The sequence below is a fragment of the Dunckerocampus dactyliophorus genome, chromosome 2, assembly GCF_027744805.1.
Source record: "Dunckerocampus dactyliophorus isolate RoL2022-P2 chromosome 2, RoL_Ddac_1.1, whole genome shotgun sequence".
Lineage (NCBI taxonomy): Eukaryota > Metazoa > Chordata > Actinopteri > Syngnathiformes > Syngnathidae > Dunckerocampus > Dunckerocampus dactyliophorus.
In genome coordinates, this window is record NC_072820.1 from 28,426,242 (window position 1) to 28,441,086 (window position 14,845).

The 14,845-nt window shown below is 44.9% G+C and overlaps 1 protein-coding gene across 19 annotated transcripts in view; it reads right to left on the bottom strand.

Annotated features, from left to right (window-relative positions):
• Nucleotides 1–14,845, bottom strand: part of LOC129174227 (calcium/calmodulin-dependent protein kinase type II subunit gamma-like) — a 103,067-nt gene that overhangs the window by 72,800 nt on the left and 15,422 nt on the right. For all 19 annotated transcript variants that reach the window (XM_054766143.1, XM_054766051.1, XM_054766043.1 and 16 more), the window contains exon 3: nucleotides 8,259–8,318. In XM_054766143.1, coding sequence (XP_054622118.1) covers nucleotides 8,259–8,318 — 60 coding nt within the window. The remainder of the gene's footprint in view (nucleotides 1–8,258; nucleotides 8,319–14,845) is intronic.

Below are 14,845 nucleotides of genomic sequence, written 5' to 3' on the forward strand. Positions count from 1 at the left end.
TGAAGGTTTTCACCCTCTCCACCTCAGTCTCATCAATAAACAGGGGTTTATGCGGCTCCTTTTCCCTTGTTCTTGGGTCAATGATCATCTCTTTGGTCTTATCTGTATTGAGATGGAGATTGTTACCGAAGTCACCAGGTCCGCCCCCACTCTTCTGTATGATGTTTCAACTCCACCAGTGATCAGGCCAATGACTGTAGTGTCATTTGCAAATGTAATGATACTGGTGTTGTTCTGGGAGGCCACACAATCATAGGCAAAGAGCGTGTAGAGGAGCGGACTCAGCACAGACCCCTGTGGGGTACCAGTGCTCACAATTCTTGAGCTGGATGTGCGATTGTGGACGGCAGTGTTGACTGCGTCATCGGTAAGACGCATATTATGCGGGGAAAGTCTGGTTTTGTGCTTGGTGGTGAGCAAATTGTACCAAGTTGAAATGTTAAAGGTGAGAATGGATTTTCAATGAGTGAGCAATAAACCAGGGTTAAAATGTCCTTGCTGATATTAAAAGTCTAAGCTTAGAGTTCTCAGTAGGTGGAGGCGCTGTTGTGCCTTCTTGTATATAGAGTCTTTGTGCTGTGTAAAGGATAGACAGGTGTCAATCTCAGTCCGCAGGTACTGTATTTAAAAGGACTGGACCTGCTTTACCAGCTGCCCCTGGATGCTGAGTGGCTGGAAAGGAGATGGTGCTGTTAGTGCCTTGCTTTTGCCTTCACAGCACAACTCTTTGGGTTTTGGTAATGGTCAGCTATTTTGAGCAGTTTGCTGACTGCCTGCTGGTACTGGGAAAGAGCATCAGAGCCAATCATATAGGCCACCAAAGCAATGTCATCTGCATATTTAAAAAGTGTCATTTCTTTCACGGCTGCAGGAGGGGTTATTAGTATATACAGAGAAGAGGAAGGGAGATAAAATACAGCCTTGTGGGAGCCCTGTGTTTAAAGCAAATTTGCTAGATTTAAAACCACTCACAAGCATCTGTTGTGGTGTGGTCCTGTAAAAAGTCCTTTATCCATTAACCAGCCTTGGGTATACCTGAAGGTCTAAAAGGCGGTGCAGCACGGTGTTCGCGTTTACAGTGTTAAAAGCAGAGGACGGTCCATAAATAAAATCCTGGTGTGTTGATGTGCAGAGTCCAGGTGTTTTTTGACGGTTTCTAAAAGTGTCAGACTTGCATCCTCTACACTACATCTTGCTCTGTACGCAAATTGTAGTGGATTCAGTTTGTCGGACACCTGGTCACCCACTGCTCTCTCCGTGCACTTGCAAAGCACTGAGGTCAGGGCCACTGGTCTATAGCCCTTTATGTCCATTGCCTGTGCTTTTTTGGGGATAGGAATGATTGTGGATTCCTTCCACTTGTTGGGAATACGGCCAGAATCCAGGAGAAGCTGAAACAGCCTGGTGAGAACTCCACCTAACTAGTTGCTTGAGCACCCTGCCTCTGAGCCTGTCAGGGCCAGGGGCTTCGTGTGGGTTGACCCTGTGTAGGATGGAAGTCACCAGCTGTTCATCAATGATGAGGGTTGATGGAGAGCTCAGGGTTGGGCAGGTCCAGATGCTTGGTGTGCTGCTGTTGCTGAACCATGTGAAGAACTTGTTTAGCTGTTCTGCAAAGGAGGTTGGGTCTGAACAGTTGACCACTGCAGGTTTGGTGGGTCGGCTCACCATGATGTTTAATCCCTGCCATGCCTCTCTTTCCCAGATGTCAATTTCTTCTCCACTTTATCCTTGAAGTGGACCTTGGCCAGCTTGGCCTTGCTCTTGAACTTTTTTTTTCCAGTACCCTCACCATAAGCTTGTCTCCTTTTAGGAAAGCCTTTTTCTTTTGAACAATGCAGTATTTCATGTTCTTTGCAATCATTTTTTAAATTGTTTGGGTAAATAGTTATTTGTCTTGTGGGAGTGTCCTCACAAAATATATGAAGTTAGTGTGTCTGTCAGTTTGTGGAAATCACCACCACAGTCATTAAAAAATAAATCCCAGTCTTTCAGGTCAAAACAGTTCTGCAGTGTTTCAGATGTTTCATTATTCCAAACACTGTTTTTGTTGAGGACTCGCTGGTTTTCAGCTGCAACCTGGTGGGAGTTGTGACATATTGCTCCAAACTAGGAAGATGTGTGGTGATGTCACACCTGTTAAAATCCCCGAACAGAAACACAGGTTGTTCTCCAGCCTGACTAACAGCTCTGTTATAACTGTCAGCTATGTGCTCAGCAGCCAGATTGAAATCGGGACCTGGTACATAAACTAGGATGACAGTGATTTGGGGAAACTTGCGTGGTAAAGAGTGCCGTCTAAGTGGCACGGTCAGCAGTTCACAGTGCTTGCAGCTCATGGCCTCTTTCACTTTAAAATTAGTTGCACACTTTCTGTTGACAGCTAAGCAGACCCCACCCCCAATCGACTTCCTTGTTTTTGCTGCATCTGTGAAAGTGGATTAAATCCATCCAGATGAAAATCCGTATCCTCGGACAGCCAGTCTGGAAGAAACTGGTTTGTCGGTAAGCCATGTCAAACTTTGTGAGTGTAGAAAGTATCTCCGTCTTGTTCCGGAGTTTGACAGTGTTACGGCAGGTAGCCATAGCTGGCTGCCTCTCCTCCTCAGTCTGTTTTATATATTTCCTCTGGATCCTCGTTTCCTTCGTATACACTTTCGTTTGTGCTCCTGAAGTAGCTCACGGGGTATGTTGTTTGAAAGGAGGGATACCGCTGGCTCTGACTGAAGCCGGTCCAGCTCCAACAGGTAGCGCTGTGAATAGGTTAGCCTACCTGGGTTGGTGGTGAGAGGCTGCGCTGGACGTGTAGAAAAATCATCAGTATGACCCAAAGTTTGTAAGTAAATTCACTAATCTAATTTGCATATTCTGGCATTCAGGCTCAATTGTCAATCCCTGTCTCCATGATACCCAACAGACTCATCAAAATGTTTGATCCACTTGTGATACACTTCCTCATCTCTCAAGCAAATCCAGCCATCAGTTAGTCAACTACATTTTTGCTACCCCACTCAACATTAGCGATGTTTTGACCACCACGCACCGTGCGCCTCACCTATTTCTCCGAGTACATTTTAGGAGACACATCCATCCATCCATTTCCTATGCCACTTCTCATTAGGGTTGCGGGGGCATGCTGGAGCCTATCCCATCTGACTTCGGGCGACAGGCGGGGTACACCCTGGACTGGTCGCCAGCACATATAGACAAACAACCATTCACACTCACATTCAGACGATTTAGAGTCGCAAATTAACCAAACATGCATGTTTTTGGAATGTGGGAGGAAAACTCAGAGAAAACCCATGCATGCACGGGGAGAACATGCAAACTCCACACAGAAATGCCCAAGGGAGAACTGAACCTAGGTCTTCCCGATCTCCAGACTGTGACTGTGTGACCAACATGCTAACCACTAGACCACCGTACGGCCCTAGGAGAAACATTTTTAGACAAAATATAAACTAAAATGAGGCTGTATTTGTACTTTATTTATCCCACAGCGGGGAAATTCACTTGTTACAGCAGCAAGCAAGATACGCAAGTAAAGAATACAGTGTAAAGAATACATATTGACTACAACATGGTTCAGGTGGTGCAGGTGTTGTAGAGCCTGACAGCGGTCGGTATGAAGGACCTGCGGAACCTCTCCTTCTTACACCGTGGGTGTAACAGTCTGCTGCTGAAGGAGCTGCTAAGGGAAACAACAGTGTCATGTAGCGGGTGAGAGGTGTTGTCCATGATGGATGTCAGCTTAGCCAACATCCTTCTCTCCCCCACGGAGTCCAGAGGACCGTCCAGGACAGAGCTCACTCTCCTGATCAGCCTATTGATCCTGCTCCTGTCCCTGTCCGTGCTGCCCCCTCTCCAGCAGCCCACAGCATAGAAGATGGCTGAGGCCACCACAGAGTCATAAAAGGTCCGTAAAAGAGTCCTGCACACACCAAAGGACCTCAGTCTCCTCAGCAGGTGGAGGCGACTCTGGCCCTTCTTGTAGAGGGCGTGGGTGTTGACGGACCAGTCCAGTTTGTTGTTAAGGCGAACACCCAGGAATTTGTAGCTGCCTACCAACTCTATGTCCGCTCCCTGGATGTTCACCGGTGTGAAGTGAGATGTTTTCCTCTGGAAGTTAATGATCATCTCCTTTGTCTTGCTGGTGTTGAGTTGCAGCTGGTTAAGCTCACTCCAGCTGACAAAGTCCCTGATGACCGTCATGTATTCCAGATCATTCCCCTCTGAAACACAACCCACAATGGCTGTGTCAACGGAGAACTTCTGGATGTGACACTGTGTGTGAAGTCTGAGGTGTAGAGGGTGAAGAGGAAAGGGGAGAGCACCGTACCCTGAGGGGCACCTGTGCTGCAGAGTACCATGTCAGACACACAGTGACGGAGCCTCACATACTGTGGTCTGTTGGTGAGGTAGTCTATAACCCATGCAGTCAGGTGTTGGTCTACTCCCACACTCTCCATCTTCACTCTGAGTAGTGATGGCTGGATGGTGTTAAAGGCACTGGAGAAGTCAAAAAACATGACCCTCACAGCGCTCCCGCTGTCCTCCAGGTGTAGCAGTGATCTGTGCAGCAGGTTGATCACTGCGTCGTCCACTCCGATCCGAGGCCGGTAAGCAAACTGCAGGGGGTCCAGCTGAGTGCCCACCAGGGGTCGCAGGTGCTGCAGGATAATCCTCTCCATGGTCTTCATCAGGTGAGAGGTCAAGGCAACAGGCCTGAAGTGGTTAGGCTCCTTGGGACGCGGTGTCTTTGGTATCGGGACCACACAGGAGGTCTTCCACAGGGCCGGGACTTTCTCCAGGCTCAGGCTGAGATTGAACAAGTGCCTGAGAACTCCACAGAGCTGGTCAGCACAGTCCTTGAGGATTCTAGGGCTGATGCCGTCCGGTCCCGGGGCCTTCCTTGCCTTGATCTTCTTCAGCTGACTCCTCACCTGATCATCAGTTATGGAGAGGGGGGTAGAGGATGGCTGGGATGGGGATGTGGGGGTGAAGAGTGGTGAGTTGGTAGGGGAGGGAGGGGGGGTAGACTCAAATCTGTTGAAAAACAGATTGAGTTTATCTGCCCAGATCTTGTCCCCACTGGCTTGGTCTCTCCCCACTCCTTTACCATGGCCTGTGATGGTCTGCAGGCCTCTCCAGACTTCCCTGTCATTATTCTCCTCCAGCCGCTTCTCCAGTTTCCTCCTGTAGCAGTCCTTCCCCTTCCTGATCTTATGCCGGAGTTCCCTCTGGACTCTGCACAGCTCCTCCTGAAGACCCTCTTGTCCGCTGAGATGAGAATCTTAAATTTGTCTTCTGAGTTCTAAAACAGCAAGCATTGAGCAGTAAAATTTCCCCTGGGACATTGAGGGGATCCCTCTCCTGGCACCCTGAACACGGTGAAGCAAAGCATCGGCTCCAAAATGTGCTGTTTGTGGACTGTCATGGCGAGCGGACTCGCTGCCGGTAGCACACGGGGGTTCAAATTCATTAAAACCCTAAACTTTGCAGAGAAACAAGCCCAGAAATGTTGCTCAGATTGAAGATACAGATGTCCGCTATCTTCTAGTGTAAAATAGCAACTACATGAGGCATCATATTTGTCTCTATGGCTTGTTAAATTCAGCAATGTTGCTTGCCGCAATTTTGCAACTTTTTAAGAAAAATACCTACTGAAGTTTACTCACCGGCCCTCTGACATGTTGACATATCACCGCCCCCCTCAGTGAGTTGAGTCCCCATTTTACATATATAATATAACATAACATATATAATTTATATTAACCATGGAATGAATTCCATGAAGCATGGAATAAGTTATATATAATAATAAAAAAATTCAAAGCAAAACAACAACAACAAAAGTTGTTCCTTTTTCCGCCGTTGATGCCTGGATCCACTTCCTGCCATCTTTCCTGTTGTACTTGTACTGAGAGTGTCCGTGAATGTAGGTACATGGGTTCCTAATTCCAGTGATTTTGTTGAGCAGGCCCTTGCAACGATGATATCAAATTTCAGATGTTATTGAAGGTAATCCTTCTAACTGTATGGATCTTTCCTTGTGATTGTATCCTCCATATTCCTTGTTGTCATGGTAATATGATCTTTAATATTGATCCAGATCGTTGATATCTTTCACAAGAAGCACTCTTGCTTCTACTGGTCCTCCTTTTAGCTTGTAGACTTGTAGACTTTGCCGTTGGTGCTCCAAGTGCTTTGCATCTTTCCCTACTTCCTCAAGTCTTGTGCTTTCTTGGCAATGTCAGCGTTGCGTTTTATCATATGCTCGTTCATGTAGAACTTTGTGCCTCTCAACTTCTTTCCCCATTTGAGCAGTGCATTTTGAATGTGGTGAACGGAACGATGATGACAGGTGTGGTGTTGTTTCTGCCATACTGAGGGATGCATATATATATATATATACACATATATACATACATACACACACATATATACATACATACACACACACACACACACACACATATATATATATATATATATATACATACACATATGCTTGCATACATGTGCTTTTTGAAATGTTTGTCCCACAAATTGACGCTCACAGATATTATTGTCAACATTTTTTAAGACCAAATCAACCACTGTTATGTTTATACACTGTATAATAGTAATAATAATAATAGTAATAATAATAAATAATAATGATAATAATAATAATAATAATAACAACAACAACATACATTATGCATACATATATATTTAAAGACAAATCTTTGTGTTTTTATTAGTAATTAGTATAAAAATTTGATCTTTTCCTAGTTACATTATGCCTTTTTGCTCTATTTTTCCATTTTTGATGGGTTTTTCTTTATTTTATTTCTGTAATGAGCCACGTTTCACAGATGGCCCCTGCGCCACACTGTGGACATCCACGTGTGTTTTGCCTGGAAGCCGTGGTGCAGCATGGTGACCGAGAATTGTGTCCCAACTCTTACTTTCTTGGCTCTGTTGGTCAGGGGCTGAGTTACATTGTGTAGGTTTTTTTTTTTTTTTTTTTACAGCTTTCTTTTTTTTTTTTTCTTTGGTAATTGCATACCGTTATGGAGATAGAGCTCACTCCGGGTCCTCTGCTCGGCGGATTCTTCATCTTTGTTGATTGCTTGTATTTAATTACCCAATAAATGCATGACGTAAGAAACCCATATGCACACCCTCACTCACTTTAATATAGCGACCGTCTCGCTAAATTGTCAACACGGATCTCTTTTATGTATGAGGTGTGTTATGAGACGGAACCAGTGATCGCCAGTACGTGACAGTTGGCACTGAGCCAAATGCAATGAACCACTTTGTGATTAAGGGTGCATACAAGTCCAAACATCTACGCAGGTTGATTTGACAAATCTTGAAGTAAAGTTGATCAAATGTAGAGTTACTACAGCTTCTGCTTCGACATCAACAAGTAGCACGCAGCTATATAACTACGATGGACCAAACAGCCACACATCTCTCGCTGACGCTGGGAAAACCAAGGTAGGTGGGATTTCAATGTGTGCCTCAAGCACTTAATGTGTGCTTTCAATAATGCCTTGCACACTGTTACTTACATATTACTTAATTATCATTCATCGTAGTAGCCATGCCATAGTTCACAGCCATGGTTGGCTTCTGGCTGCCCTGTTCTCACAATACAGCTTTTCTCCATACGAGAAATCTTGTCATGTTTTCAACACAATTTTAGAACCCTTTTTAGTGAAGGATATAAGTGCGCAGCATTACAGCAATATCAGCCAGCCTGAGACACCGTTTAGGTCTAGTGTCAGCACATCCTGGCTTATGGTTATGTAAAATGAATATCAGTTGTATAATATGGTGAAGTAGGAAGGCCCTGCAGCAAGAAACAAGAGTGACTGCTCATTCCTCCTCCTCCCATCTTCTCGATCCTTCCTCCATCTGTCTCCTTCTCCTTGCTCTCGTCTCTCCATCTGTCTTTTTTTTTTTTGATGCCCTCTTTTGTCCAAAGTTTCAACAGAGACCATGCCAAAATATGTCCAAACCAAACGAGAGCATCCGTACAGCAAGGATGTAAATGGTAAAGGAGGACGGGGGGGGATTGATTAGCCCCAACAAGAGGGGAAAAAAAAGAAAATGGGACATGAGGAAGTGCAGCGAGAAGGTGTCATTGATTTAGTCATTTCCTCCTTTCCTTGCCATTTGAACATCTCCATTAGAGCCCAGGCACCTATTCTACTTTCTAATCATTGGTGCACACTCAATCTCCAACAGGTCAGACTCACCGATGTTGGGGTGTTTGAGCAGCCGGCAGATTCGAGCCTCACGCTCCAGCTTCTGATGGTCTGAGGAGAGAGGAGATGTGCTTAATTACAGGAGGTCCATGACGGCATCGTACATAAAAACAGAGTAATAAATGTCTTTTATCCATGTAAACACATGTCAGAATTGTATTAGCCACACTAAGTCAGTTCATGTTGGTAGCACACATACATAAATTAAAAAAACAATAATAATAAATAATTCTATCATTGTATTAACTTAAATGAGATGCTTTTCTTCCCCATCTTTTGTCAATCTGCTTTCAAATGTTCAATATGTGATCTTACCGGATAACTAATATCTAAACCTTGTCCGAGGTTTGCACTCCTATTACTGCTGACATGTTTCATGTGTAGAAAGTTAACTCTTCCAGCTCCTTATCATAATGCGATCATCCGGCTGAGGAGCTACACAAAAGTGGCAAAATGTGCATTGAAGCAGTGGTTTACCGTTTGCATCACGTAGAGTCTTCATTCAGTGTAACTAAACTAAACTAAGTGGAAATTACTGTAAAGGGTGTGTCCATTGCGTCTGGTGCAGCAGTGTGAAGCGCCGGCATGAAATGCTGCAGTGTTTGCACTTTTGACCTACAAAACGCACACCTGCTGTTCCACAAAGAAGCACCTCGTATGGATTTTATGGAGTCCTGGATTGGTAGGTGTCTCCCAAAACAGGAGACTTTGACAACAGACAAGGGTTTTCAAGCTCTGGCTTCTCCTTGGCACTATCGCAAGCCTAGAACCATGAGAAAAGTTGAGGCATTCGGTGCAGAATGGGCAATCGAGGCATTCAAAGGGTGGCTAAAAGTAGACAAAAACAGTGCAGCTCAGCCTATGGTTAGTGACAAGGAGAAGCCAGAGCTTGAAAACCCTTGTGGTGAAATATGTAACAGACCCACCACAAAAAACATTCCCCTTTTGTACCCAAAATGAAATGAATTGTGACTTTAAAACCATAAAGGTAAGTAACGAACCGTTATTATGGCACACAGTTACATGCCTAACAGTTATATGGCAAAGTTATATGGCAATATGGCAAATCAGCATGCCTCCACACTGTACGGGAAAAGGCATACACTGGTGTGAGAAAGTGTTTGCCCCCTTCCTGATTTATTTTTTTCCCCCCATGTTTGCCACACTTAAATGTTTCAGATCAAAACAAATTTAAATATTAGTGAATGACAACAAAACTAAAAACAAAATACAGTTTTTAAATTTAACTTTTTATTATTAAGGAAGAAAAAAAATCCAAACCGACATGGCCGTATGTGGAAAAAGTGACTGCCCCCCTGTTAAAACATAACTTACCCCTTTAGGCACCAGAATTGTTTTCGGTTTTGACGTTACTATTTCAAAAGGTTGTAGCTTGAAAATGGTTAGATATAAAGGTATGATGTAAATTACAAAAATCAAGAGTATGACCCAAAGTTTGTGATGAGAGTAAATTTACTCATCTAATGTGCATATTAAGTCACCAGGCTTAGAATTTGTCAGATCCCTGTCTCTACGACACCAGCTCATCAAAATGTCTGATCCACTTGTGATACTCTTCCTCATCTCTCAAGCAACTCTATCCATCCATCCATCATCATCGTCATTCACAGCGAGATCTTGACCACCACTGCTGCCTGCACCGCCATTATTACTGCTATTATTACAGATAGATCTAAAGTATCTAGCCAAGTATTATGCCTGTGAATAATCTCATTCATCCAGATCATTGTATTCTCAGGTCATATCTATTAGCAATGTATTTTTTGCCGAGGAGTCTCCTGCGGATGGTACCGTGTATGCCGATATTTCTGCGTTTTGTTTTGTTTTTTAGATTCCCGCTACCCCCTCACTATTAGAGGTGTTTTGACAACCCACCACATCCCGAACACAGTTTAGCAAATAATTGTCTCAAATAAGCTGTGTGTGGACTGTCATGGCAAGCGGTCTCTCTGCCGCACACACAACGGGCTTCATAGTCTATAAACTTATGCACACACAAATGTTGCTCAGATTGAAATTACAGATGTCCGTCATCTCCTGGTGTAAAATATTAATTACATGAGGCACCATACTTGCAGAAATGGCTTGTTAAATTCAGCAATGTTGCTTGTCACAATTTTGCGACTTTGGCGCTTTAAGGGCTATCGGTGGTTTATCACACCTGAGTACAATTTCTCTAGCCACACCCAGGCCTGGCTACTGCCACACCATTTCTCAATCACGAAATCATTTAAATAGGACATGCCTGACAAAGTGAAGCAGACCAAAAGATCCTCAAATGGTTCTTAAGCCATTTCTAAAGCTTTGGGACTCGAGCGAATCACAGTGAAAGCACATCCATCCATCCATCCATTTTCTTCCGCTTACCCGGGTCCGGGTCGCGGGGGAAGCGGTCTCAGTAGGGAAGCCCAGACATGCCGGTCCCCAAGCCACCTCTTCTATTTCCACCGGGAGGACACCAAGGCATTCCCAGGCCAGCTGTGATACATAATCCCCCAGCGTGTCGTAGGTCTACCCCAGGGCCTTCTCCCGGCTGAGCATGCCCAGAACATCTCAGCAGGGAGGCATCCGGGAGGCATCCAGACTAGATGACCGAGCCACCTCAAGTGGTTCCTCTCGATGTGAAGGAGCAGCGGCTTTACTCTGAGCCCCTCTCGGACGACTGAGCTCCTCACCCTCTCTCTTAGGGTGAGTCCAGCCGCCCTACAGAGGAAACTCATTTCAGCCGCTTGTATCCACCATCTCGTTCTTTCGGTAATGACCCAATGCTCATGACCATAGGTGAGGTGATCGACAGGTAAACTGAGAGCTTGGCCTTCCAGCTCAGCTCTCTCTTCACCATGACAGTCCAGTACAGTGACCGCATTACTGCGCCGATCCGCCTGACGACCTCCTGCTCGAACCTTCCCTCACTCGTGAACAAGACCTTGAGGTACTTGAACTCCTCCAACTGGGGCACCTCATTCCCAACCCAGAGGGTGCAATCCACCCTTTACCAACTGAGAACCATGGCCTCAGATTTGGAGGTGCTGAGTCTCATCCCAGACGCTTCACAATCTGCTGCAAACCGGCACAGTAAACGCTGAAGGTCACAGCTCAATGAGGCCATCAGGACCACATAGTCTGCAAATAGAGAAGAGATCTAAGGCCCCCGAACTGGACTCCCTCGACGCATTGGCTGCACATAGTCGGTCCGTGAAAATTATGAACAGAATCGGTGACAAAGAGCAGCCTTGACGGAGGTCAACGTTAACCGGGAATAGGCTCGACTTACTGCTGGCAATGCGAACTAGTCTCCGAGGTTCAACTAAGGGCCGTACCCTTCTCTCCAGCACCTTGGAATAGACTTTCCCAGGGAGGCCGAGGAGTGGGATCCCCTATAGTTGGAACACACCCTCCTGTCACCCTTCTTGAAAAGCGGGACCACCACCCCTGTCTGCCAATCCAGAGGTACTGTTCCCGACTTCCACGCAATGTTGAAGAGACGTGTCAGCCAAGACCGTCCCTCAACATTCAGAGCCATTATTACAGTCAGAGCCATTATTCACAAATGGCAAAAACGTGGAACCGTGGTGAACCTTCCCAGGAGTGGCCGGCCAACCAAAATTACCCCAAGAGTGCAGCGACAACTCATCCAAGCAGTCACAAAAGACCCCACAACAACATCCAATGAACTGCAGGCCTCACTTGCCTCGGCTAAGCAGTATTAATGACTCCACCATAAAAAAAAGAGACTGGACAAAAACGGCGTGCATGGCAGAGTTCCAAGACAAAAACCAGAGGTGAACAGAAAGAACATTAAGGCTTGTCTCAATTTTGCCAGAAAACATCTTGATGATCCCCAAGACCTTAAAAAATACGCTGTGGTCTGACGAGACAAAAGTTGAACTTTTTAGAAGGTGTGTTTCTGATTACACTGCAACACTGCATTTCAGAAAAAGAACCAACAATATCAACAGTAAAATATGGTCGTGTTAGGGTGATGGTCTGGGGCTGTTTTGCTGCCTCAAGACCTGGAAGCCTTGCTGTGATAAATGGAACCATGAATTCTGCTGTCTACCAAAAAAATCCTGAATGCAAATTTCCGGCCAGCTGTTCGTGATTTCCAGCTGAAACCAACTTGGGTTCTGCAGCAATGATCCAAAACACACCAGCAAGTCCACCTCTGAATGGCTGAAGAAAAACAAAATGAAGACTTCGGCGTTTCCTAGTCAAAGTTCTGGCCTGAATCCTATTGAGATGTTGTGGCATGGCCTGAAAAAGGTGGTTCATGCTCGAAAACCCTCCAACGTGGCTGAATTACAACAATTCTGCAAAGATGAAAGGGCCAAAATTCCTCCACAGCGCTGTAAGACACTCACTGCAAGTTATCGCAAACGCTTGATTGCAGTTGTTGCTATGGGTGGCCCACCCAGTTATTAGGTTTAGGGGGCAATCACTTTTTAACACAAGCCTGTATAGGATGTGGATTTTTGTTCTCCCTTAATAATAAACAGTTTCATTTAAAACCGCGTTTTGTATTCAGTTGGGTTGTCACTGACTAATATTTCAATTTGTTTGATCTGCAACATGAAAAAAAGAAATCAGGAAGGGGGCAAACACCACTGTTTTTGAAGCTACACCCTCGCCATGGTACCGCTAAACTGTGTAGCTGCAGTCAGAGATGTCACAGGGAACCGCATTCAGTACAATGAATGCGATGCAATATTTGATAGCACAAGAGCATATTATGAAGGAAAAAAAACAAAACTTGCCCTCCACCACCACCACCACCACCACCAGCCTCCACGCAGTCTCCAGCTGTTATGTGGCTTCATTGCTTTGTTTTTGTCCAACTTGTTACGTCTGAGAGCTTTTAAGCCGCAGTCGGCTATTTGAGGCTCTGTTCTTCAAATTTCGTCCAAACCTCCCTGCAAGGTGTAGCGCCCCCACCACCACCACCACCAAGAGACCTGAACCACCTCCTAATTACGCCACTGACGCAGGAAGCAGAGACAGACAGCGAGAAGGAGGGAGGATTACATGCAGCGTCCATTTGTGAGAAGAGGATCACCAGCTCCTCTGTGTGTGTGTGTGTGTGTGTGTGTGTGTGTGTGTGTGTGTGTGTGTGTGCGGCTCGTCTGCCCTGCATGGTGCAGTGTCACTGCACCACTCACTAATTCATTCAATCTCTCCATTTGTTTGGTGTGCGAGTGTGCTGGAAGAAGACAGGAAAGCGAGGGATGGAGGGTAATTACACCAGCACTTCCTGCTGCTCTCTAATTGGCCATCTGCTTTGCCAGGGGGCGGGCCCTGCAGCCATCTTACATCACTGACAACTGAGGAGGGGGGCCCCAATGATCCACTTTTGGGCAGAACTGCGTCCAAAGTGTGCGGCAGGGAAAGACAGTGCACTGACAATATGGAGAAGGTGACAGTAATTTGAGGACGCTCCCTATTTCAATAATAACCAGTGAATTGTTGAGAAACACTACATGCTTAATATGTGCGGGGTTTCATTACACACAGTAAATGCTATCTGGTCTGCAGGAAAGGACTATGAGGGCCACAAAGTGAAAGGAAATAAACAGCAACACAAAAAAAAGACAGACTTGAAGCAAGTGAATGTCTAAAATTTATGCAAGCGCCTGAGACCAGCATGTTATTACTGTGTGAATGCTGAAAGTATTTTACCACATTGTTAAATGACCTGATCATTTTCCTATGTATTTTAAACTAGCAAAGAGTACATGTGAAATACAGGAAGTTAATAATTGTATTGCAATTGATGAGAAACGAACGGGGGGTAGGATTAAATAAGCTTTGCTTCTTCCTATTGCTTTTTGGACATGTAGAACTGTGAATTGCACGATGTGATGTATTCCAATGTAACATGTATGCATGTTCAAAATAAATTAAACCATTAACATCTTTTTATTCTGCCTCATTTTTTGTCCGCTAACTCCTCCTTAATGTCTTAACCAATTCAAACAACTCCAACATCAAAATGTTCAGCTCACTCGGGACAAAGTTGCTACCTATTCAGACTTTGCAAAATATTCCCACATTTGGTGTAATAACATTTTCTGTGGAAATTTTTCCCATTGAAAATGAATGGGCAATTTAAATGGCGCCCTCTGCCGGTGAAAAATTGTTTTACAGTTTACATTACTGAATCACTCTGCTGATTCTATAGCGCTGACATGGCTTGGTTGGTAGAGTGTGTGGTTCCCAACCCAAAGGTTGCCAGTTCCAGTGTATGCATTCATCATGTTGCATAAAATGATTTTACATCAGAAGGAAGTCACTGTTCTCTAATCACTGCCACCTGTCGACTAATTCCAAGCCAGCACTTCTTTAACATTGACAGTATATTGTTATACCAGACCACAGTGTACCCGTCCTTACGCACAAAGCCTGCTTCAGTAGGCTCCATCACACCTAGTGCAACCAAGCAGTACACACTCATACATATTCAATTGTTTGTTAGGCACATGCCAATCAGAAGGGAAGGGGCATAACTATACAGAATACTAACTATAGTCATGGTGTCAGATGAATAGAAGAGATAAGTAAAT